The sequence below is a fragment of the Oncorhynchus nerka genome, linkage group LG27, assembly GCF_034236695.1.
Source record: "Oncorhynchus nerka isolate Pitt River linkage group LG27, Oner_Uvic_2.0, whole genome shotgun sequence".
In the NCBI taxonomy this organism is placed as follows: Eukaryota; Metazoa; Chordata; class Actinopteri; order Salmoniformes; family Salmonidae; genus Oncorhynchus; species Oncorhynchus nerka.
Window position 1 is genome coordinate 23,401,331 of NC_088422.1, and position 24,982 is coordinate 23,426,312.

General features: G+C 46.8%; 1 protein-coding gene across 1 annotated transcript in view; it reads right to left on the minus strand.

The window, feature by feature from the left end:
• Nucleotides 1-22,952, minus strand: part of LOC115111384 (3',5'-cyclic-AMP phosphodiesterase 4D-like) — a 49,278-nt gene extending 26,326 nt beyond the window's left edge. Inside the window, exons 1-2 of the mRNA XM_029637382.2 lie at nucleotides 22,130-22,952; nucleotides 783-974 (exon numbers count right to left, since the gene is read on the minus strand). Coding sequence (XP_029493242.2) covers nucleotides 783-974; nucleotides 22,130-22,194 — 257 coding nt within the window. The 5' untranslated portion in view covers nucleotides 22,195-22,952. The remainder of the gene's footprint in view (nucleotides 1-782; nucleotides 975-22,129) is intronic.
• Nucleotides 22,953-24,982: the final 2,030 nt, after the last annotated feature.

Consider the following 24,982-nt stretch of genomic DNA (forward strand, 5'->3'; position numbering starts at 1 on the left):
ATGGAGATACACTGTCTCCAGTCAATACATCATTTCCTGTTTGAGCGTAACTGGATAGTCATCTTGGTAAGGGGCAGATGGTTGATGGTTACACAGCTCTATACTAATATACTTTAATGGTAACTAATCTCTGTGTCTCTGTCTGTGTCTCTCTCTGTGTCTCTCTCTGTCTCTGTCTCTGTGTTCACTGTTCAAGTTACATGTGTGTCCGTTACTAAAGCTAGAAGAGAGGCAGAAATTAAACTGAAGCACATTGGAAACCTTAGATGTGTGTGTATTGATTTGGTCACCTTGGGGATAATGAGTAAGTTGGTGACCCAAAGGCAATCTATAGTTGTTGTAGTAAGTGAAGCAATTTAGGACAATACATAGCTAAAAATAGAGCCTTCTAATGTGATCACCAAACTAACTGAAGAATGCAAGGCCTTTACATTCTCAAGGTTCACACTCAGGGTACTACAGCTAGCTGTCCTACAAGTATACGATTTGCTTTCCCCTACTGCTGAGGGAAACAGGCTTACAATAGAAACATGACACCTCAAACAAACAGTGGCCTGGGGAGGGACAACAAGCACACTGACAGACAGCTATCAAGTTAAATAACCCCTATGAAAACACTCCATCTCTTCAGTGAGATAAATAGTAATGCATGTGTAGAAAGATAATGTGTGTATGTGGATGAGGGGCGGCATTAGGTGAGCTATGATTGACTGAAATAGAACAAGAGAGAGAGTGTGAGACTGAGCGTGAACAGAGAGGCAGCTGGAGAAAGAAACACTCACATGTCACTGGCGATGGAGGAGTTTCTGGACATGGACTTGGGTGACAGGTCATAGTCCGAGTCGGAGCGGTAGAGGAAGGACTCTCTCCGCTGACTGTGGACAAAGTTGCCCTGCAGTATGAGCCCAGACCCCGGGCTGGCCATGGGGTCCAGTGGGCTGCGCCCCGACGATGTGCCGTTGTCCACATCGAAACTGTCACACAACAACCAGAGGGAGAGAGAAGAAACATTAGACATAATCATTAACCAGTGTGGCTGTTTGAAACACTGGATGTCTGATTGACTTTTTGTTCATTTCTACTTTAAAGAACACTGGGCAGGTTATTTAGGATTCTAATCATTCTCTCAAATATCCAAAAGCCTTTATGTGGCAACTGTATCTCAGGCCAGTACTGCAGCTGTATTGGTGAGTCACACAGCTCTGATAAAGACATTGACTCATTGGGTCACCGCCACCACCTGGGACAATGACGTAATCCCACTGTGATGTCACCGCTCCTTAGTGTCCCCCCAGATGTCCTCACTCCAGGGATTACACCTGTCACCCAGGGTTACCTGACCTGTTACCTGGGTAACTAAACCTAATCCTCCAGTTGAAGTGATCCCCCTCCGTGTAGCACCAGACACATCATCATCATCGTAATCACCACTGTCAGCTATGTGGTGAGAAAAGCTGTGGTGATAACGTGTGTGCTTCCGTGCATGCGTGCTTGTGTGTGTGGTGAAGGGAACAGTGTGAGCTGAGTGGACTGGGTCAGCTGATTCTGTGCTCATCACTGTGTATATTGATGACATGTTGTTGTGGCTATGGATGGGTACAGCACATTATGCACTCTGTCTGCCCTGAACATCATATTCCCTCTACCACCCGGATGAAGAGCGTCTCCCTGGAACTTTAGAATGAAATCCAATGGCAGATTCTGGACTTTGATTGAACATTCCTATTGATTGAAATACATTACATCAAAAATGGCCACTGATTCAATCTGTGTCTAACTGTAGGATTCCCTAATAGAACCATGTGGTTGCACAAATATTTAACATGTCATGAGATTCAGCAAGCTTATTAAAATGCCACTAACGAAAAAGGACTGCAATCAAGTCACACATTCATATATAGCGATTCCACTGTGGTGTATCATTTAAGTATTTTCTCCCATCTTCCTGCTCCTTTCATAATACCAGGGTCATTCAGACACACAGGCATTCACAATTGCAAAGTATAGTAGAGTGGAGGCTGCTGAGGGGAGGACAGCTCATAATAATGTCTGGAGCTGTGTAAATGGACTGGGGTCAAATACATGGTAACCATGCGCTTGATGTATTAGATACCATTCCACTCATTCCTCTCCAGCCATTACCACGAGCCCGTCCCCCCAAATGAAGGTGCCACCAACCTTCTGTGTATCAGGGCCTGCTGCCTACACTATGTTCCCCCTGGGTAGGGTTGCACAGAGAGGGTATATCACTGAAAACTTTTGAAGTTTACCAGTAAACTACCTGCATTTTGGTCACTTTCAAGGAATAAATCAAATGTTATCAGGTGACATGTTCTAGTGGCCTTTTTGGGTACTTCAGATTATCACAGGTTTCTGTAATTATCTCTGGCCCTCTGTGTAGACTTTACACATGTCAAATATATATTTTTAATCTAATAAAGTGCTAATAATGACAGAGCTGTAAAACACGATCCCAAATATAAACCATCAAAAAAATTCAAGTTTCAAGTTTTGTCACGTGCACAAATAGAGTGAAATGCCTTTCTTGCTCTAAACTCAACAATGCAGTAAACAGTAACATTGCATGAACGTAGTCTGTGTGGTGAAACGCCAGCAGTACGTCCAACAGCCGGATCAGCTAACTTTCCCACTCTAGCTAGTTAGCCGACACTATGTTTACAGAGTCACGTTTATTCAATAAAAATCATTGTTTTCTAATCTATTTTTGTATTCATCATTATTATTATTATTTCATTTTCATACAAATACAAACATCAGCCCTACCCAGACCCACTACTCCCCCACTCTTATCTCCGGCGCCCGCATCACTTTCTGTCACATGTTCTCAAACTGTACTATTTTGTTTCTCTCCGTCGCCCACACTCTTTACATTTTTAGATAATAAAGCATGTTCCATTGCGTGAACGATGGAGCTGATTTCCAGTTTTTGAGTATAAGCTTTTTTTGAAAGATAATTGATGAGAAGAGTATTGTCCAACCCATCATCGGGGATCTCACTACACCCTCATATGACATGTCTTGAAATATACAGACAGACGAATTGAAAGTAAATTTACATTGCAATACTTCTGACATCCATAACTTTGGATTTTATAACATTCCCAGAAGGCATAAATTATTGGGCCATTAGTAGTTTTACACTTCAGACATGACTCTGCCGTTGAGCTATAGAATGTTAAAATCTTGTATAATAAATTCGATACGTTAATTTATACTGGATTAAGCGTTTCGTTAACTGTAATCTAATGGAATAATCATTTATGTTGCATGTAAATAAGTTTTTATGCATGCTTATGGTGTTATAGAGGTTTGCTTTTTGCATGTTGATAATGTTTGTTTATTTTGTTGTTATGAAGGCACTAGCTGCTTTGACTAAAGGGACAAGTGGTGTATTCGGCAGGGTACTCTGCGATATTCCAGTTGGTGTCTGCAAAGGGCTTTGGAGGCAGAGAGACAGGGCCTAGGAAGCAAAGGATAGAGAGGCAGATACTGTAGGCCTTAGAGCAGGGGTGTCAAACTCCTTCCAAGGAGGACAGAGTGTTTTTGGTTTCTCCTTTCAATTTGTATCCAATTAAGACCTAGACAATGAGGTGAGAGGAGTTCCAAACTAGTTAGTGACCCTAATTGATCAGAGAGGCTGAGAGACAGGGCCTGGGAGGCAGAGGGGATGAGGGGCCCGGGAGGCAGAGCCTGAGAGGCAGGACCTGGGAGACAGAGAGGCTGAGAGGCAGGGCCTGGGTGACAGAGAGGCTGAGAGGCAGGACCTACGAGACAGAGAGACAGAGAGGCAAGGTTTGGGAGGCAGAACCTGAGAGGCTGAGAGGCGGGGCCTGGGAGAGAGAGAGGCTGAAAGGCAGGGCCTGGGAGGCAGAGCCTGAGAGGCAGAGCGGCTGAGAGGCATAGCTAGGGCTGTTGTGGTGACCATATTACTGCCACACCGGCAGTCACTAGTTACGAAGGCAGTCAAATTCCATGTGACCGTTTAGTCATGGAAATTAAGCTTCTCCAATCTCTGATGCTGCTGATGGTCATTAATAGCCTACCAAACTTGCTAACTGCCTGGTACTCATCACTCTATTGTCCCTCGAATCACGCTGACATCTATGCAAATATTACAGATAGAAGCAGCTTAGTTACCAGTATCTTTGTTAATATGGATTGTTCTAAAAAAAGAAAAGTTGACTCTGAAAACCATATATTCATTCAAAGACGAGTGGACGGAACAGTATTTATTCATTCTCCCCGCAACTAGCACAAAACCAATGTGTACCTGAACAGGGCCTCCTGGGTGGTGCAGTGGTCTAGGGCTCTACATTGCAGTGCTAGCTGTGCAACCAGAGACTCTGGGTTTGAGTCCTGGCTCTGTCGCAGCCGGCAGCGACCGAGAGGTCCATGGGGCGGCGCACAATTGGCCCAGCGGGTTAGGGAGGGCTTGGCCGGTAGGGATATCCTTGTCTCATCACGCACTAGCTCCTGTGGCGGGCTGGGCGCAGTGCGGGCTGGGCGCAGTGCACGCTAACCAGGTCGCCAGGTGCACGGTGTTTCCTCCGACGCCCGGTGCGTCTGGTTTCTGGGTTGGATGTGCACTGTGTTGGGTTGTGTGGCTTACGTGGCATGGCTTACGCATGGCTTTCGACCTTCATCTCTCCCGAGCACGTACGGGAGTTGTAGCGATGAGACTAGATAGTAACTACTAACAATTGGATACCATGAAATTGGGGTGAAAAGGGGGCAACATTCTTTTTTTAAGAAAAAAAGAAAGTATCCCCTGAACACAGAGGTGAGAACAAACAAGATTACCAACTCAAATCCCAATATGATAGTTCAACCAAAGTCCTTGTCAATTCACTGACACCCCAACCACGTGCAATGGAGTGTCCAATGAGGATAGCTTGGGTTTTGGGAAAACACCCAAAAACATGAGCTCATGGAAAAGATCAAACAGATCCCACTGTCAGGTTCCACGGCAATGAGGAGAACTAAAATATTAGCTGAAGATTTAACTTCACAACTTGATGAGGACCTTCAGAATGCACCGTGCATTTCATTAGTTGTGGATGAATCAACAGAAAACACGGATAACACCCAGCTTCTGGTGGTTGTCAGATTTTATAACAAAACAAAGAAAGGATTCAGTGAGAAGCTGTTAGTTTTTGCAAATCTAGAAGCACACACATGGGGAGAGGATATCCATGAGGCCATAAAAGGGATGCTGACAGACAGGGGATAGATCTGAAGTCAGAGGTCTCCATCACCACAGATGGAGCTCCAGCCATGACAGGAAGAGGGAGGGGACTGGTTGCACATTTAAAAGAGGACCACCCTGACCTGACATCATATCTCTGCATCATCCATCAATCTGTCCTGTGTGCCAGTTTGGGAAAATAGTATTCTGAGGTCATAACAATGATGATGAAACTCATCAACGTTTTAAGAGCAACATCATCCCTACAACACCGCCTGCTACGAGGCATTCTGATAGAGGTCAATGCCAGTTTTGATGACTTACTACAGCACAACAATGTCAGATGGCTCAGCAAAGGCAGGGTTTTGGAACGCTTTTGGGCCATTCAGGAGGTCATCAAAGCTTTCTTATCAGAGCAAAAGGGTGAAAAGGCAACTTGGTTTTCTGAGTTTTTGGAAGATGAGGAGAAGATGGAAACAATTGCATTTTTGACAGACATTACATCACACCTTAATAAACTGAATGTTAAGCTGCAGTGATGGGACAACACAGTGATATGATAACAGCAGTCAAAGAATGATCCCCAGGGAGAAATTGCCCTCTTCTCCAATCTTCTGGTGCAAACGCAGGGAGACAAAGATGTTCCCAACCATGTTGATTTCATCCAGAAGCTTATGGAGAACTTCAAGGCTCACTTTTGTTGGAAGAGAACTGTTGCTGATCATCCAGAACCCCTTCTTGGTCACAAATGTGACAAGGTTGTCAGAAGAAGCAAAACTGATCTTCAGATGGGTAGATGTTACATCACAGCAAATGGAGTTGATTAAGCTGCAAGAAAATGTGTCTTTGAAGGAGCAGGCTGGTGATTGTGACCCTGTAACTTTCTGGGGAATGATGGTGCCTGCAGCTGATGTCCCTTTTGGCACCATACATCCTGGCCATGTTTGGCTCCACATACAGCTGTGAATCAGCCTTCTCCACTATGAACTTTATTACAAACAAACACCGCAACAGGCTCACCAATGAACTACTGCACCAGTGTTTCCGAGTGGCTCTCACACCACTTGTGCCAAAGTTCAAAGCATTGGCAGGATACAGAAAGTGTAATTTCTCTCATTAATGCAGAGCAAGACCCACAGTGACTTATACATGAATATTGCATGGCCCACAGTGACTTATACATGAATGTTGCATGGCCCACAGTGACTCAACATGAATATTGCATGGCCTACAGTGACTCAACATAAATATTGTATGGCCTACAGTGACTCAACATAAATATCGCATGGCCTACAGTGACTCAACATAAATATTGCATGGCCCACAGTGACTCAACATAAATATTGCATGGCCCACAGTGACTCAACATAAATATTGCATGGCCTACAGTGACTCAACATAAATATAGCATGGCCTACAGTGACTCACCATGAATATTGCATGGCCCACAGTGACGTTCTGTGCATTCAGATTAATATTTTGGTTAAACTCTTTTGTTCTCCAGAAAACATACACCCTATTTTATAAAAAAATAATCATTCAAGGACCATGTACAATGGTTCACAGTGCACTTTTTGCATAGATAATAAGGCAACCGCTTCTGTTACATGTTTACATTCAAAAGAAGTTGTAATTATTTCAAATTGTAGTTTCGTTTAATGTACATTTTTTTTATAACAACATGTTTCCTAAGTCGTAGATGAATATGTTTGTTACTATGCAATACCACAGCACCGATTGTCACGACTTCCCGCCAAAGTCGGTCCCTCTCCTTGTTCGGGCGGCGTTCGGCGGTCAACGTCACCGGCCTTCTAGCCATCGCCGATCCACTTTTCATTTTCCATTTGTTTTGTCTTTGTCTTACACACCTGATTTCAATTATCCAATTACTTGTTCATTATTTAACCCTCTGTTCCCCCATGTTTGTTTGTGAGTAATTGTTTTTATGTAATACGGTCCGTTATGTGGGCTCGCTTTATTGTATTGTATTTGTCTATTTTTGAGTAAATTATGTTTATGTGAGTATGTTTCCTGCGCCTGACTCCTCTACACAAGCTACACACAGACCTCATTACAGAATTACTCACCAAGAATGGAGTCAGCAGGAGCAGACGCCTTCCCTATGGCGATAGAGGAGCGCGTCCAGCAGCACGCGACCATATTGCAATGTCTGGGCACCGCCATGAATCACGGCCCTGGATCACCGCCATGGATCACCTCATTCTCTCTCCCAATGAGAGAGGAGGAGGCGATCCATGGTGGGGATCCATGGCGGTGCCCAGACGTTGCAATATGGTCGTGTGCTGCTCTATCGCCATAGGGAGGGCGTTTGCTCCTGCTAACTCCATTCTTGGTGAGTAATTCTGTAATGAGGTCGTCCAGCGTCTCCACCAGCCCCACTACAGCAGGACCCACTGTCCACCCCTCCTTCACCCGAGAGAGTATGATGGGACGGCTGCCGGATGCCAGGGAGCTGGGAGATGCTGCACTTAGGGCGACCGGAGGAGGAGCCATTCCCTGCACCATCTGTGGCTGCAGAGGGCACACAACTGGTCGGTGCTGGGGGGGTTCCTCAGGGAGTCGAGGCAGCAGGCAGGGCACTATTGTGCCACCCCAGGTGAGTCGTCATCAGGCTCACCCAGAGCCCCCTGTTGCTCACATGTGTTTATTAAATTTCCTGAGTTTTCCCCGTATTCCCAGCATAAGGCGCTCGTAGATTCAGGCGCAGCTGGGAATTTTATTGACCGTGCATTTGCCCGTAGTTTAGGGATTCCCCTTGTTCCTGTGGATATGCCTTTCCCTGTGCACGCCCTAGATAGTCGACCATTAGGGTCAGGGCTGATTAGAGAGGCCACCGCACCACTAAGCATGGTTACGCAGGGGGGTCACAAGGAGAGAATCAGTCTCTTCCTTATTCATTCTCCTGTGTTTCCTGTGGTGCTGGGCTTACCCTGGTTGGCCTGTCATGACCCCACTATTTCGTGGCAACAGAGGGCTCTCAAGGGGTGGTCACGAAAGAGCTCAGGGAGGTGTGTGGGGGTTTCCATCGGTGCGACTACGGTGGAAAGTCCAGACCAGGTCTCCAACGTGCTCATCCACTTAGAATATGCCGGTTTGGCTCTCGCCTTCCATAAGAAGAAGGCGACTCAATAACCACCCCATCGACGGGGGGTATTGTGCGATAAATCTCCTGGTAGACGCAGCACTTCCCAGGAGTCACGTGTATCCTCTGTCACAGGAGGAGACGGCGGCTATGGAAACATATGTCTCCGAATCCCTGGGGCAGGGATACATTCGGCCCTCCACTTCACCTGCCTCCTCGAGTTTCTTTTATGTGAAGAAGAAGGATGGAGGTCTGGGCCCGTTTATTGACTATCGGGGTATCAATCAGATCACTGTGAGGTACAGCTACCCGCTGCCTCTCATCGCCAGTGCGATCGAGTCAATGTACGGGGCGTGCTTCTTCACAAAATTGGATCTCAGGAGCGCTTACAACCTGGTGCATATCCGGGAGGGGGACGAGTGGTACACTCTGCTACATGCGTCGAGCATGTGTCCCCGCAGGGCGCAGGGTGCTTGGTCGACTGTTGGAGCATGACCTCCTTTCGGAAAAGCTGACCACGACTCAATTTTGTTGATCCCTGCCTCCCTGCCTACAGACAGAAACTAAAACAAGAAGCTCCCGCGCTGAGGTCTGTTCAACGCTGGTCCGACCAATCTGATTCCACACTCCAAGACTGCTTCCATCACGTGGACTGGGATATGTTTCGTATTGCGTCAGACAACAACATTGACGAATACGCTGATTCGGTGAGCGAGTTCATTAGAACGTGCGTTGAAGATGTCGTTCCCATAGCAACGATTAAAACATTCCCAAACCAGAAACCGTGGATTGATGGCAGCATTCGCGTGAAACTGAAAGCCCGAACCACTGCTTTTAATCAGGGCAAGGTGACCGGAAACATGACCGAATACAAACAGTGTAACTATTCCCTCCGCAAGGCAATCAAACAAGCTAAGACAAAGTAGAATCTCAATTCAACGGCTCAGACACAAGAGGTATGTGGCATCGTCTACAGTCAATCACGGATTACAAAAAGAAAACCAGCCCCGTCACGGACCAGGAAGTCTTGCTCCCAGGCAGACTAAATAACTTTTTTGCCCGCTTTGAGGACAATACAGTGCCACTGACACGGCCCGCAACTAAAACATGCGGACTCTCCTTCACTGCAGCCGACGTGAGGAAAACATTTAAACGTGTCAACCCTCGCAAGGCTGCAGGCCCAGACGGCATCCCCAGCCGCGCCCTCAGAGCATGCGCAGACCAGCTGGCTGGTGTGTTTACGGACATATTCAATCAATCCCTATCCCAGTCTGTTGTTCCCACATGCTTCAAGAGGGCCACCATTGTTCCTGTTCCCAAGAAAGCTAAGGTAACTGAGCTAAACGACTACCGCTCCGTAGCAATCACTTCCGTCATTATGAAGTGCTTTGAGAGACGCTCAAGGTACTAAACGATATCATAACCGCCATCGATAAAAGACAGTACTGTGCAGCCATCTTCATCGACCTTGCCAAGGCTTTCGACTCTGTCAATCACCATATTCTTATCGGCAGACTCAGTAGCCTCGGTTTTTCGGATGACTGCCTTGGCTGGTTCACCAATTACTTTGCAGACAGAGTTCAGTGTGTCAAATCGGAGGGCATGCTGTCCGGTCCTCTGGCAGTCTCTATGGGGGTGCCACAGGGTTCAATCCTCGGGCCGACTCTTTTCTCTGTATATATCAATGATGTTGCTCTTGCTGCGGGCGATTCCTTGATCCACCTCTACGCAGACGACACCATTCTATATACTTCCGGCCCGTCCTTGGACACTGTGCTATCTAACCTACAAACGAGCTTCAATGCCATACAACACTCCTTCCGTGGCCTCCAACTGCTCTTAAACGCTAGTAAAACCAAATGCATGCTTTTCAACCGTTCGCTGCCTGCACCCGCACGCCTGACCAGCATCACCACCCTGGATGGTTCCGACCTTGAATATGTGGACATCTATAAGTACCTAGGTGTCTGGCTAGACTGTAAACTCTCCTTCCAGACTAATTTCAAACATCTCCAATCGAAAATCAAGTCAAGAGTCGGCTTTCTATTCCGCAACAAAGCCTCCTTCACTCACGCCGCCAAACTTACCCTAGTAAAACTGACTATCCTACCGATCCTCGACTTCGGCGATGTCATCTACAAAATTGCTTCCAACACTCTACTCAGCAAACTGGATGCAGTTTATCACAGTGCCATCCATTTAGTCACTAAAGCACCTTATACCACCTACCACTGCGACTTGTATGCTCTAGTCGGCTGGCCCTCGCTACATATTCGTCGCCAGACCCACTGGCTCCAGGTCATCTACAAGTCCATGCTAGGTAAAGCTCCGCCTTATCTCAGTTCACTGGTCACGATGGCAACACCCATCCGTAGCACGCGCTCCAGCAGGTGTATCTCACTGATCATCCCTAAAGCCAACACCTCATTTGGCCGCCTTTCGTTCCAGTTCTCTGCTGCCTGTGACTGGAACGAATTGCAAAAATCGCTGAAGTTGGAGACCTTTATCTCCCTCACCAACTTCAAACATCTGCTATCTGAGCAGCTAACCGATCGCTGCAGCTGTACATAGTCTATCGGTAAATAGCCCACCCATTTTTACCTACCTCATCCCCATACTGTTTTTATTTATTTACTTTTCTGCTCTTTTGCACACCAATATCTCTACCTGTACATGACCATCTGATCATTTATCACTCCAGTGTTAATCTGCAAAATTGTAATTATTCGCCTACCTCCTCATGCCTTTTGCACACAATGTATATAGACTCCCCTTTTTTTCTACTGTGTTATTGACTTGTTAATTGTTTACTCCATGTGTAACTCTGTGTTGTCTGTTCACACTGCTATGCTTTGTCTTGGCCAGGTCACAGTTGCAAATGAGAACCTGTTGTCAACTAGCCTACCTGGTTAAATAAAGGTGAAATAAAAAAATAAAATAAAAAAGACTAGTCAAGGACCATATCACCTCCACCCTACCTGACACCCTAGACCCACTCCAATTTGCTTACCGCCCAAATAGGTCCACAGACGATGCAATCTCAACCACACTGCACACTGCCCTAACCCATCTGGACAAGAGGAATACCTATGTGAGAATGCTGTTCATCGACTACAGCTCGGCATTTAACACCATAGTGCCCTCCAAGCTCGTCATCAAGCTCGAGACCCTGGGTCTCGACCCCGCCCTGTGCAACTGGGTACTGGACTTCCTGACGGGCCGCCCCCAGGTGGTGAGGGTAGGCAACAACATTTCCACCCCGCTGATCCTCAACACTGGGGCCCCACAAGGGTGCGTTCTGAGCCCTCTCCTGTACTCCCTGTTCACCCACGACTGCGTGGCCACGCACGCCTCCAACTCAATCATCAAGTTTGCGGACGACACAACAGTGGTAGGCTTGATTACCAACAACGACGAGACGGCCTACAGGGAGGAGGTGAGGGCCCTCGGAGTGTGGTGTCAGGAAAATAACCTCACACTCAACGTCAACAAAACTAAGGAGATGATTGTGGACTTCAGGAAACAGTAGAGGGAACACCCCCCTATCCACATCGATGGAACAGTAGTGGAGAAGGTGGTAAGTTTTAAGTTCCTCGGCGTACACATCACAGACAAACTGAATTGGTCCACCCACACAGACAGCATCGTGAAGAAGGCGCAGCAGCGCCTCTTCAACCTCAGGAGGCTGAAGAAATTCGGCTTGTCACCAAAAGCACTCACAAACTTCTACAGATGCACAATCGAGAGCATCCTGTCGGGCTGTATCACCGCCTGGTACGGCAACTGCTCCGCCCACAACCGTAAGGCTCTCCAGAGGGTAGTGAGGTCTGCACAACGCATCACCGGGGGCAAACTACCTGCCCTCCAGGACACCTACACCACCCGATGTCACACGAAGGCCATAAAGATCATCAAGGACAACAACCACCCGCGCCACTGCCTGTTCACCCCGCTATCATCCAGAAGGCGAGGTCAGTACAGGTGCATCAAAGCTGGGACCGAGAGACTGAAAAACAGCTTCTATCTCAAGGCCATCAGACTGTTAAACAGCCACCACTAACATTGAGTGGCTGCTGCCAACACACTAACTCAACTCCAGCCACTTTAATAATGAGAATTGATGGGAAATGATGTAAAATATATCACTAGCCACTTTAAACAATGCTACCTAATATAATGTTTACATACCCTACATTATTCATCTCATATGTATATGTATATACTGTACTCTATATCATCTACTGCATCTTTATGTAATACATGTATCACTAGCCACTTTAACTATGCCACTTTGTTTACATAATCATCTCATATGTACATACTGCACTCAATACCATCTACTGTATCTTGCCTATGCCGCTCTGTACCATCACTCATTCATATATCTTTATGTACATATTCTTTATCCCCTTACACTTGTGTCTATAAGGTAGTAGTTTTGGAATTGTTAGCTAGATTACTTGTTGGTTATTACTGCATTGTCGGAACTAGAAGCACAAGCATTTCGCTACACTCGCATTAACATCTGCTAACCATGTGTGTGACAAATAAAATTTGATTTGGTTTGATTTGACCTGTACGTTAAGGCTGAGAAATGTCTGTTCTTCCAACAGTCCGTCTCCTTCTTAGGGTACCGCATTTCCACTTCAGGGGTGGAGATGGAGAGTGACCGCATTTCAGCCGTGCGTAATTGGTCGACTCCCACCACGGTAAAGGAAGTGCAGCAGTTTCTAGGGTTTTCCAACTACTACCGGAGGTTTATCCGGGATTTTGGTCAGGTAGCTGCTCCCATTACCTCACTGCTAAAGGGGGAACGGTGCAGCTGCAGTGGTCAGCTGAGGCGGACAGGGCATTTGGTCACCTGAAGGCTCTGTTTACCTCGGCTCCCGTGCTGGCTCATCCGGATCCCTCTTTGGCATTCATAGTGGAGGTCGACGCGTCCGAGGCTGGGATAGGAGCCTTGCGCCCTCAGCGCTCAGGCACGCCACCAAAGCTACGCCCCCGTGCCTTCTTTTCGAAGAAGCTCATCCCGGCGGAGAGAAATTATGATGTGGGGGACCGGGAGCTGTTGGCTGATGTCAAGGCTCTGAAGGCGTGAAGACATTGGCTTGAGGGGGCTAAACACCCCTTTCTCATCTGGACTGACCACCACAATCTGGAGTACATCCGGGCGGCGAGGGTTCAAGGCAAGGTGGGCCATGTTTTTACCCGTTTTGTTTTCACTCTGTCCTACAGACCAGGTTCCAGGAACGCTAAGGCAGACACGCTGTCCCGGATGTATGACACAGAGGAGCGGTCCATGGATCACAATCCCATACTTCCGGCCTCCGGCCTCCTGCCTGGTGGCCCCTGTGGTGTGGGAGCTGGACGCGGACATTGAGCGGGAGTTACGCACAAAGCCCACTCCCCCCCAGTGTCCAGCTGGGCGCCTGTACGTTCCGTCTGCTTTTCGCGACCGTTTGATCTATTGGGCCCACACGTCACCCTCCTCTGGTCATCCTGGCATCGGTCAGACGGTGCGTTGCCTCAGTGGGAAGTACTGGTGGTCCACCTTGGCCAAGGACGTGAGGGTTTATGTTTCCTCCTGCTCTGTGTGCACCCAGTGCAAGGCTCCCAGGCACCTGCCCAGGCACCTACCCAGAGGGAAGTTACAACCCCTACCCATTCCACAACGGCCGTGGTCGCACCTGTCGGTGTACTTCCTGACGGGTCTTCCTCCCTCACTGGACAGTAGTATTTAGTATAGTATTTGTCTATTTTTGAGTAAATTACATTTATTTACTCATATCTGCTGTCCTGCACCTGACTCCTCTACACAAGCTACACACAGACCGCATTACACCGATAAAGGATGATATGCATCCGGAAGCCAGGAGATGCTAAATGTGTTTATGTTCATTAACACTCAATTACCGTGAGACCGACAGTTATTTGCTTGACAATCATGCCTTAGGCATGGCCTGGGAGCCAGAGAGATAGACAGATAGAGAGGCAGGGCCTGGGAGAAAGCCCAAGAAACAGAGAGGCAGGGATTGGGAGCCAGAGAGAGAGAGGCAGGGCCTGGGAGACAGAGAGAGAGAGAGAGAGAGAGGCAGGGCCTGGGAGACAGAGAGAGAGAGAGAGAGAGAGAGAGAGAGAGAGAGAGAGAGAGAGAGAGAGCGAGAGGCAGGGCCTGGGAGACAGAGAGAGATAGAGAGAGAGAGACAGAGAGACAGAGAGAGAGAGAGAGGCAGGGCCTGGGAGACAGAGAGAGAGAGAGAGAGAGAGAGAGAGAGAGAGAGAGAGAGAGGTAGGGCATCGGAGACAGAGAGGCAGAGAAGCAGAGAGGCAGATAAGCAGATAGGCAGGTCTAGGAGACAGAGAGAGAGAGGCAGGGCCTGGGAGACAGAGAGAGAGAGAGAGAGAGAGAGAGAGAGAGAGGTAGGGCCTCAGAGACAGAGAAGCAGGTCCTAGGAGACAGAGAGGCAGAGAAGCAGAGAGGCAGGTCTAGGAGACAGAGAGGCAGGGCCTAGGAGACAGAGAGGAAGAGAAGCAGAGAGGCAGGTCCTAGAAGACAGAGAGGCAGGTCTAGGAGACAGAGAGGCGGAGAGGCAGGGCCTAGGAGACAGAGAGGCAGAGAAGCAGAGAGGCAGGTCTAGGAGACAGAGAGGCAGGGCCTAGGAGACAGAGAGGCAGAGAGGCCTTAGAGGTAATGAGACAGCGATACCTTAAGAGGCAGGGCCTGCGAGGCTGAAAGGCAGGGTCTGGGAGGCTGAAAGCCAGGGTCTGGGAGGCTGAAAGCCAGGGTCTGGGAGGCTGAAAGGCAGGGTCTGGGAGGCTGAAAGGCAGGGTCTGGGAGGCTGAAAGGCAGGGTCTGGGAGGCTGAAAGGCAGGGTCTGGGAGGCTGAAAGGCAGGGTCTGGGAGGCTGAAAGGCAGGGTCTGGGAGGCTGAAAGGCAGGGTCTGGGAGGCTGAAAGGCAGGGTCTGGGAGGCTGAAAGGCAGGGCCTGCGAGGCTGAAAGGCAGGGTCTGCGAGGCTGAAAGGCAGGGTCTGGGAGGCTGAAAGGCAGGGCCTGCGAGGCTGAAAGGCAGGGTCTGCGAGGCTGAAAGGCAGGGTCTGGGAGGCTGAAAGGCAGGGTCTGGGAGGCTGAAAGGCAGGGTCTGGGAGGCTGAAAGGCAGGGCCTACGAGGCTGAAAGGCAGGGTCTGGGAGGCTGAAAGGCAGGGCCTGCGAGGCTGAAAGGCAGGGCCTGCGAGGCTGAAAGGCAGGGCCTGCGAGGCTGAAAGGCAGGGTCTGGGAGGCTGAAAGGCAGGGTCTGGGAGGCTGAAAGGCAGGGTCTGGGAGGCTGAAAGGCAGGGCCTACGAGGCTGAAAGGCAGGGTCTGGGAGGCTGAAAGGCAGGGCCTGCGAGGCTGAAAGGCAGGGCCTGCGAGGCTGAAAGGCAGGGTCTGGGAGGCTGAAAGGCAGGGTCTGGGAGGCTGAAAGGCAGGGTCTGGGAGGCTGAAAGGCAGGGTCTGGGAGGCAGACAGCCACGTAGGGTGGAAAATGTGCCAGTTTGGACTGGTGCCTAATTAGTGAGTGAAGGGAACACATATTGTCCTCATTACGCTGTACCCAGCTTCCTGTCTTCTTTTTCTCTTTCGGTCCTGTTTGTCTCTTTCTGGCCGCTCTCTGCACCCTCTCCCTCTCTCTCCCCTTCTGTCTCTATGTTATAGTTGTTAAAGCAGCGCTGAACCCTCCCCAGTTGATATCACACTATAAATGACGTGTTCCCCACACTAACACCCTAGCAGCACGTTGAACAAGGGTGGCAGGTAGCCTAGCGGTTAGAGCATTGGGACAGTAACCAAAATGTTGCTTGTTCGAATCTCTGAGCCGGCAAGGTGGAAAAATGTGTTCTACCCTTGAGCAAGGCAGTTAACCCCCATAACAGCTGCTGCCAGGGCGCCGAGGACACCGATTAAGCCAGCTCCCCGCACCTCTCTGATTCAGAGGGGTTGGGTTAAATGCGGAAGATACATTTCTGTTGAATGCATTCAGTTGTGCAACTGGCTAGGTATCCTCCTTTCCCTTCTCTTTCCAATTATAAACCTGGACTCAGATACACAACACACACTGTTCTCATTAAGAGTTAGTCTCTGTATTGTATGTGTGTCTCATGAGTCAGTTATTATCCTGATGTCACACACTGCACCACCAAGCATAACTGATAATAATACACGTGACAACCAGGATACAGTGTGTACATGTGTGCTATATATAAATGAATGGGAGAACACTGAATGCAAACTATGCGAACAAAGAGGACGAGGGAAAAATGCGCTGATTAAACAACGTATTAAATTGCTTTTGGCCAAAGGATCTGTGGAATAAGTTTAAAGTGTGTAATACAGTGTGATGTTATTCATCTACAATTGATGTTCTTAACCCTGGGCAACATGGGCCTGGGAGGCTCACAGGGATATTGGTATCCACAGTACTCTACAAATAATCAATTTGTCAACTCCATACTATTGCCCCAAAATGTGTGTGTTTTTTATTTATTTTTTACATAAATGCATTGTAATTTAAGCTTTAAAACTGCAAAGTTCTCTATCTGTGTCATGGCAAAATATTAGCTTTAAAGCTGCAACAATAAAAACCATCTCTGCCCTATAACAAAATGTGTAGAACTGCAGGAAATCTGCTTGAAAACTTTCTCTCTCATGCCAAGAGGGAGGACTTTTAAATGTTATTTTCTCAGGCCAGAGACTTGGTTTGTCCAGCCATCAACTGCAGGTGTTATAGTAAAACTACTTTTAGGCAATTTCCTTCACACACACAAGTTGTGTTCTGATTATGAGGGAGTCCCTGATGAATATGCTATCACAAAAGGGGTCCCCAGTCCCAAAAGGGTTGAGAACCCCTGCTGTAGTTAGGCTATAAACCCAGTCAACTGACTTGCCATAGGGCATCTCTGAGTCACAGGTGACGGTTATTAATACACATCTCCATGGCAGGGTCATCAGAACAGTAACCACAACAGAACGGGGTATTGACTAGATGGTATACAGCTTATGTCAGAATCAGGTTAGGAGAATTAACATAGCAGGCCAGGAGAAATAGTTTAAGGTTAGGAAAAGGGTTAGGATAAGGATTAGCTTAAATGCCAAAATGTCAACTTTTGACATTCATTTGACATACACTGTATCCCTTTAGACACAGCAGAGGGGCTTGGTCTAGATGGCTATTAGGGAGGCCAGAGATGAGTGTCTTTGGTAAATAATCAATGTGTAGAAAGGAGAGGAGACGGTAAGGAGAGACACTGTGGTGCTGACAGTGTGTGTCTTGCCCTTGGCCACAACTAAACATGTCAGATAAACAACTAAACATATCAGCCAGAAAATACAGAGACAGTGGAGTATGGGGAGGGAGTATTATGATGTCATACAGACGTGGCATGTGACATGGAAAATGTGAGGTGGGGTTTGTGACACAGAAAAGAAGGAGGGGGGTGGGGTATTGCTTCTTTGAGACACATGGCATGTCTGTTAGGTATTGTGATTTCACATAGGGTGATATTCTGTACAGAATGGAAGGTGAGATGTGATGGATGTCACAGAGACATGGCATGGTTGGAGGGGGAGAGGTATTGTGATGTCACGGAGACCTATACTGTACTGCAGCTACTGTGACATAACAGGAGGAGACATAATGGAGAGTTCCCTTGTGGTAGAACCTGCTGTTCAATCTGTCAGCCATGAAGAATTGCTCATCTCTCTCTCTCTCTCTCTCTCTCTCTCTCTCAATTTCAATTTAAGGGACTTTATTGGCATGAGAAACATTTGTTTACATTGCCAAAGCAAGTGAAATAGATAATAAATAAAAGTGGAATAAACAATAAAATGAACAGTAAACATTACACTCACAAAAGTTCCAAAGGAATAGAGACATTTCAAATGTCATACTATGTCTGTATACAGTGTTGTATATGTATACAGTGTTGTAATGATGTGCAAATAGTTCAAGTACAGAAGGGAAAAAAACGAAACATTAATATCTCTCTCTCATTGGCTGAAGATTGGTATGGGAAAAATGTTAACATTGACAAAGCAAGTGAAATAGATAATAAACTCTCTCTCTCTGTCTCTGTCTGTCTCTGTCTCTCTCTGTCTCTCTGTCTGTCTGTCTCTCTCTCGCTCTGTCTCTCTGTCTGTCTCTCTCACTCTCTCTCGCTCGCTCTGTCTCTCTCTCTCTGTCTGTCTCTCTCTCTGTTGCTCTCACTCTCTCTCTCGGTCTGTCTCTCTCTCGCTCTGTCTCGCTCTCTCTGCCTCTCTCTCTGTCACACACCCACTCAATCAATGACACCTATACTATTCCAGGCAGACCCCCCCCCCAAGGGTTTCTGTATGTTAGAAAGCATGGAACCTTTATGAGTATCAAAGCAGCCTGAGAGCTCTGATAGTGAGTTGACATAGAGCAGGCCTAGACACTTGGTTCTGTCCTGTTCAGGCATGCAATATAGTCCACAGTAGACTCCACCTTTCCCAGTCCCAGTCCATGTGAGTTAATAACCCTACTGACTTGGTTTGAAAGGCGAAAGGGAAAGATGTCCAGATTCCACAAACAGAGACACGAATGTGTGCCCGCATGCAAACACACACACACACACACACACACACACACACACACACACACACACACACACACACACACACACACACACACACACACACACAGACACACACACAGTAGAAGTCGGAAGTTTACATACACTTAGGTTGGAGTCATTAAAACACGTTTTTCAACCACTCCACAAATTTCTTGTTAACAAACTATAGTTTTGGCAAGTCGGTTAGGACATCTACTTTGTGCATGACACAAGTCATTTTTCCAACAATTGTTTACAGACATATTATTTCACTTATAATTCACTGTATCACAATTCCAGTGGGTCAGAAGATTACATACACTAAGTTGACTGTGCCTTTAAACAGCTTGGAAAATTCCGGAAAATGGTGTCAAGGCTTTAGGAGCTTCTGATAGGCTAATTGACATCATTTGTCAATTGGAGGTGTATTTGTGGATGTATTTCAAGGCCTACCTTCAAACTCAATGCCTCTTAGCTTGACATCATGGGAAAATCAAAAGAAATCAGCCAAGACCACAGAAAAACAATTGTAGACCCCCACAAGTGTGGTTCATCCTTGGGAGCAATTCAATTTCCAAACGCCTGAAGGTACCATGTTCATCTGTACAAACAATAGTACGCAAGCATAAACACCATGGGACCACCCAGCCGTCATACCGCTCAGGAAGGAGACGCGTTCTGTCTCCTAGAGATGAACGTACTTTGGTGTGAAAAGTGCAAATCAATCCCAGAACAACATCAAAGGACCTTGTGAAGATATTGGAGGAAACAGGTACAACAGGATCTATATCCACAGTAAAACAACTCCTATATTGACATAACCTGAAAGGCCACTCAGCAAGGAAGAAGCCACTGCTCCAAAACCGCCACAAAAAAAGCCAGACTACAGTTTGCAACTGTACATGGGGACAAAGATCGTACTTTTTGGAGAAATGTCCTCTTGTCTGATGAAACAAAAATAGAACTGTTTGGCCATAATGACCATCGTTATGTTTGGAGGAAAAAGGGGGAGGCTTCAAGCCGAAGAACACCATCCCAACCATGAAGCACGGGGGTGGCATCATCATGTTGTCCGGGGTGCTTTGCTGCAGAAGGGACTGGTGCACTTCACAAAATAGATGGTCTCATGAGGAGGGACAATTCTGTGAATTTATTGAAGCAACATCTCAAGACATTTAACTTGCGACCAAGTTAAAGCTTGGTCGCAAATGGGTCTTCCAAATGGACAATGACCCCAAGCATACTTCCAAAGTTGGGGCAAAATGGCTTAAGGACATCAAAGTCAAGGTATTGGAGTGGCCATCACAAAGCCCTTACCTCAATCCCATAGAAAATGTGTGGTCAGAACTGAAAAAGCTTGTGCGACCAAGGAGGCCTACAAACCTGACTCAGCTACACCAGCTCTGTCAGGAGGAATGAGCCAAAATTCACCCAACTTATTGTGGGAAGCTTGTGGAAGGCTACCCGAAATATTTGACCCAAGTTAAACAATTTAAAGGCAATGCTACCAAATACTAATTGAGTGTATGTAAACTTCTGACCCACTGGGAATGTGATGAAAGAAATAAAAGCTGAAATAAATCATTCTCTCTACTATTATTCTGACATTTCACATTCTTAAAATAAAGTGGTGATCCTAACTGACCTAAGACAGGGAATTTTTACTCTGATTATATGTCAGGAATTGTGAAAAACTGAGTTTAAATGTATTTGGCTAAGGTGTATGTAAACTTCCGACTTCAACTCTAAGTCCATAAGAGAAGAAGAGTTATGACAAACTGAGAAGTAGACCGATGGAGATATAAAAAATAAATCATTTAAACGATAGTATCTGTGGTCACCATCCATTCATATCAACCCAATGCTCTGTTGTCTTAAATGACTGAAATGGCACACTGTTACAAAAGATTACAGATATAGGCAGATACGATCTCACATCAGCTGAAATCTGAGTAGAAGAGAAAGATGAGGTTGAACCCTCAGGGCAGACTATTAGAGATATCCTTCTCCATGTTAAACTGATCATAATACCTGTCCTTGAAAGGCATCCTCATTCAGATGGATAACTCCGCAATGGCTTTAATGATGATGGGGCTTAGTTCACACAGGCCTTCTCCCAGTCTGAGAGGCTTATGTGGATAATTAGCAGGCTGTGTGAGAACAGAGCGACCCTAAGGCCAGGGTCGAGGAGGGAACCAGCATGCTGTGTGTTTGTTCAGGACTGGACTGTACTGCTCAGCCTGAAGTACGTCGGAGAAACCCTGTGAAAATAAACTAGTCTTCGACAGGGATCTACCCTTGCAGAGAACATGTGAGTGCAGAAGTGATGAGGGAGAAAAAGAAGCCATAGACAAGTGGAGACAGGAGGGAGAGAAGAGGGCAGGGAGAGCAGCCACCTGGAGGTGCATTCTATGGAAGAGGAGAACCCTGGGGGCGCTGCTAGGGAGACGTCAGCCAGTGACTGACACATTCCAGAGTACATGATGATTAACATACAGCCTTTACCACCTTATGAGAGAGTATGTAACGGCTGTTGTATGGTGTTGACATAGTGAGTTCTGATGGAAACATAGTAACTAGAGACAGCACAGAGGCAAACAACCATGCTGGATGACTTCTCTTCTTTTCACTGTGTTGTATAGTTAACAGAGTACAACAGAGAGGAAGACTAGAAAAAGACATCTCTCACATACAGTTACTGTAGTTAACCAAGAACTTCTCATGTTCCACAGTCAAAACAACAAATATGAACGGACAGGCCAGAGCTTGACAGCCTGAAGAAGGAAAGGAACCAGAGAACAGTGGGAAGTATGATAAGGGTGCAGGAGAGAGGGCGGAGAGGATTGAGATGACAGGCAGGAGACAGAGGCAGGGAGAGGAAGATGATGTGGAGATAAACGACAGAGCCTTACACAGGATGATGAAGGCGAGAGAGAGAGAGAGAGAGAGAGAGAGAGAGAGAGAGAGAGAGAGAGGCATATTTGTGTCTTTTGGAGGGGTTGGATTAAAAGTGGTTGGACCTTATGTGCAATTGACCGCTAAAGTTACTACTAGGGGACTGGAAATGGGGCGAGTGAGAGAGGAAAGGAGCAGGACAAAGGAGAGAGGGAAAAGGGTGAGAGAGATAAAGGTTTGAGAGAGAGGGGAAAGAGAACACAGAAACAGGGAGAAACAGGACAGTGTGTGGTTGGAAGACATTGTGTGTCTGTTTACCAGATTCCTTCCATGTTCCGAAGAGAGCTGATGGAGCGAGATCGTGGCTTCATAACAATACTCATGATGTCACCTTCTCTCCCACACGTTACTGTCCTGTCCAGGCCACAGCCCCCACGGTCCTGTTCAGGTCAAACCACAGACCCCACAACTCCCTAGAAAGGAAAGTGTTCCTGTTCAAACCACGGTTCCCACAGTTCCCACGTTTTCCCCTCCTGGTCAAACGGTCCTATTGTGTTCAGATTGTGGTCAAACCACAGTGGTCACTCTTCACTTCTACAGTTATCTCAAAAAGCGGTCCTGCTCTGATAAGATTCTTTTCAGACCGTGTTTCGACCTCTCCTTCGAACTGCAATAATCCTGTGCATGGGTCCAACAGAGTGGTCCTGTAATGTTCCTGTTGTGGTCGTGTTGTGTTTAGGGCTTCTGTGACCCAGCATGGGAGCTTATGGTCCAGACAGAAACAGAGACTGGTAGATAAGTCAGAGAACACAGGACTGGAGTCCCAACTAAAACTATTCACCACACAGGAATCCCCTCTCTCAGACCACAGTGTGAGTCGGATCCGCCTCCTCTATTAATCGCTCTCTCTCACCCCCTTCTTTTCTCTTTCCCTTCCTCGGACTCCTGTTTGCTCTCTCTCTCTTGCTCTGTAGTTGTTACCAACGTGTGTCAATTCTCTTCCACTTTTTTCCTTACCTCTCCTTCCTCTCTCTCTCGACAGTCTTTTCCTGGCCAGCGAGTATAAGCCCTCCTCCTCTCTTTCTTCTCCCTCTTTTTTTCTCTCTGTCTTCTGACTCTTCCCTCCTTCCCTGGCCACATGTGTAAGCTCTCTCTCTTTCTCTCTCTCTCCTTCCTGCAGCTTGAGGGGGGGGGGGGGGGGGGGTTGTGTTGGCAGGGGTGGGGTTGTTGAGGTTGCAGTAACTCCTTCAGGGGCGGGGCTCTATCCCATAGTACAGCCGCTGTCTCAAACATCAATCACACTGCTGCCAAGGTAACCAAACACCAACACCCGTGTTGTGTTATCCACAATGTGCTAGAGAAGTAGCATAGTGGCATGTGGCACAAATCCACTGTGACTTCCAATGAATTACAATTGAAGTTATCCACAGTGACTAATACAGGTGTAGTAAGGACAGAAAGTAGCTGAATAAAAGTCATAATATGAGCAATGTAAATTAAGTAAAATCTTACATATTAGGCAACTTCAATGACTGAAAACCGTTTGCATAATAGTGGAGCGAGGGAGGGACAATGAGTGACCAACCAGGAGAGTTTGAGGACTAGCCCCAGACCATTCTCCAACGTGAAAAGATTCTGTTACGTGAAATCATACCAACAACGTAAATTCAAGGTATTGTCATACATTCTAGGAAGTCTAATCCCTCCAACTAAATATCAAGTGTAACTTGACCATCAAATGTTACTTATAAGTCTAACTTGATCATCTTCTATTCGGTGTGGTAATAGTAAGTACTGTTTCAACTGTAGCCAACGTCTACAATCAACATTTTTCTTATCAAACAGAGAAAGAACATGGTGAATGTGGAATCAGGGTATGCTTCGGCTCTTGAGGAAGTTTTGTCAACAAACATGGAGGCTTCCACCACATGGCAGAACTTGGCCAAAGTTTCTGTCAGGGCTACTACACAAACCCAATTACCTCATAACCTGGTCACTGAGAGAGAGAGAGAGAGAGAGAGAGAGAGAGAGAGAGAGAGAGAGAGAGAGAGAGAGAGCTCCTCATTAGGGTCTGACTGGGACAGGTAAGTGATTCTCTTATGAAGCACGTCTTAGACACAACAACAGCTCGTAATAAGACCCGGTAGTAATAATGTAATAAGTAACAGCAACACACACGTACAAACACACACACACCCGCATCCCATATACCTTGGCATAATTGTGTGCCGTGACAACAGAGTGACGTCAACTAGAGGATGTCGTCTTTTGTTTTGCCAGAGAAGAGGGAGAGGGAAAGAAAGAGAGAGGGAGAGAGAGAGAAAGAAAGAGAGTGAAAGAGAGAGACAGTGAGAGAAACTGGCCCACTCAAGGCTTTCTATGAGGGATAATACGTTGGTCATTTGCTTCATGTGCTGCTTCTTTTCTTTTATGTTGTGTGAGAGAAAAGAGACAGGACTGGGGCACCATCGGCCGCACGTCACACTCTCTCACACTCTCAAACACACACACTCACACAATGAGCTGTAATTCCACATAATCAATGCTGACTTCAGATAATGAGGTAATAATGTATGTAGCGTACCCACATACGCAGTTGCAAATGAGAACTTGTTCTCAACTAGCCTACCTGGTTAAATAAAGGTGAAATAAAAATAAAAAAATCAGCTAACGAATAGGCCTATTCACCAAACAACAGGATGAAACAGGATGTCATATGATTGGGGGCAATCTTGCCTTATTCCTTCTTCCGGTCATTTTTGTGGACCCTGAGCCGAGTTACTCCCTGACCTTCTGACTCCACATAAAGTCTAACATACAGCATTTGTTTTAGGTCAGACATGAAGAAACAGCATGAAACAGCTATTCTACATATATCAAATCAATTTGTTGATTTTTAATTTGTTCCCAAGCAGCACATAAAGCCAATGACAGTCATAGTATCCCTCATAGAGAGGCTTGAGTGGCCTGGCTTCTCCTTCTCTCACTCATTCTTTCTTTCTCTCTCTCACCTCCCTCCATCGTTCTTTCCCTCTCCCTCTTCCCTGGCAGAACAAAACAGAACATCCCCTGTCATTTCATCCTGTCATGGTGTAGTATATAAACATTCTGTCATGGTGTAGTACATAAACATCCTGTCATGGTGTAGTACATAAACATCCTGTCATGGTG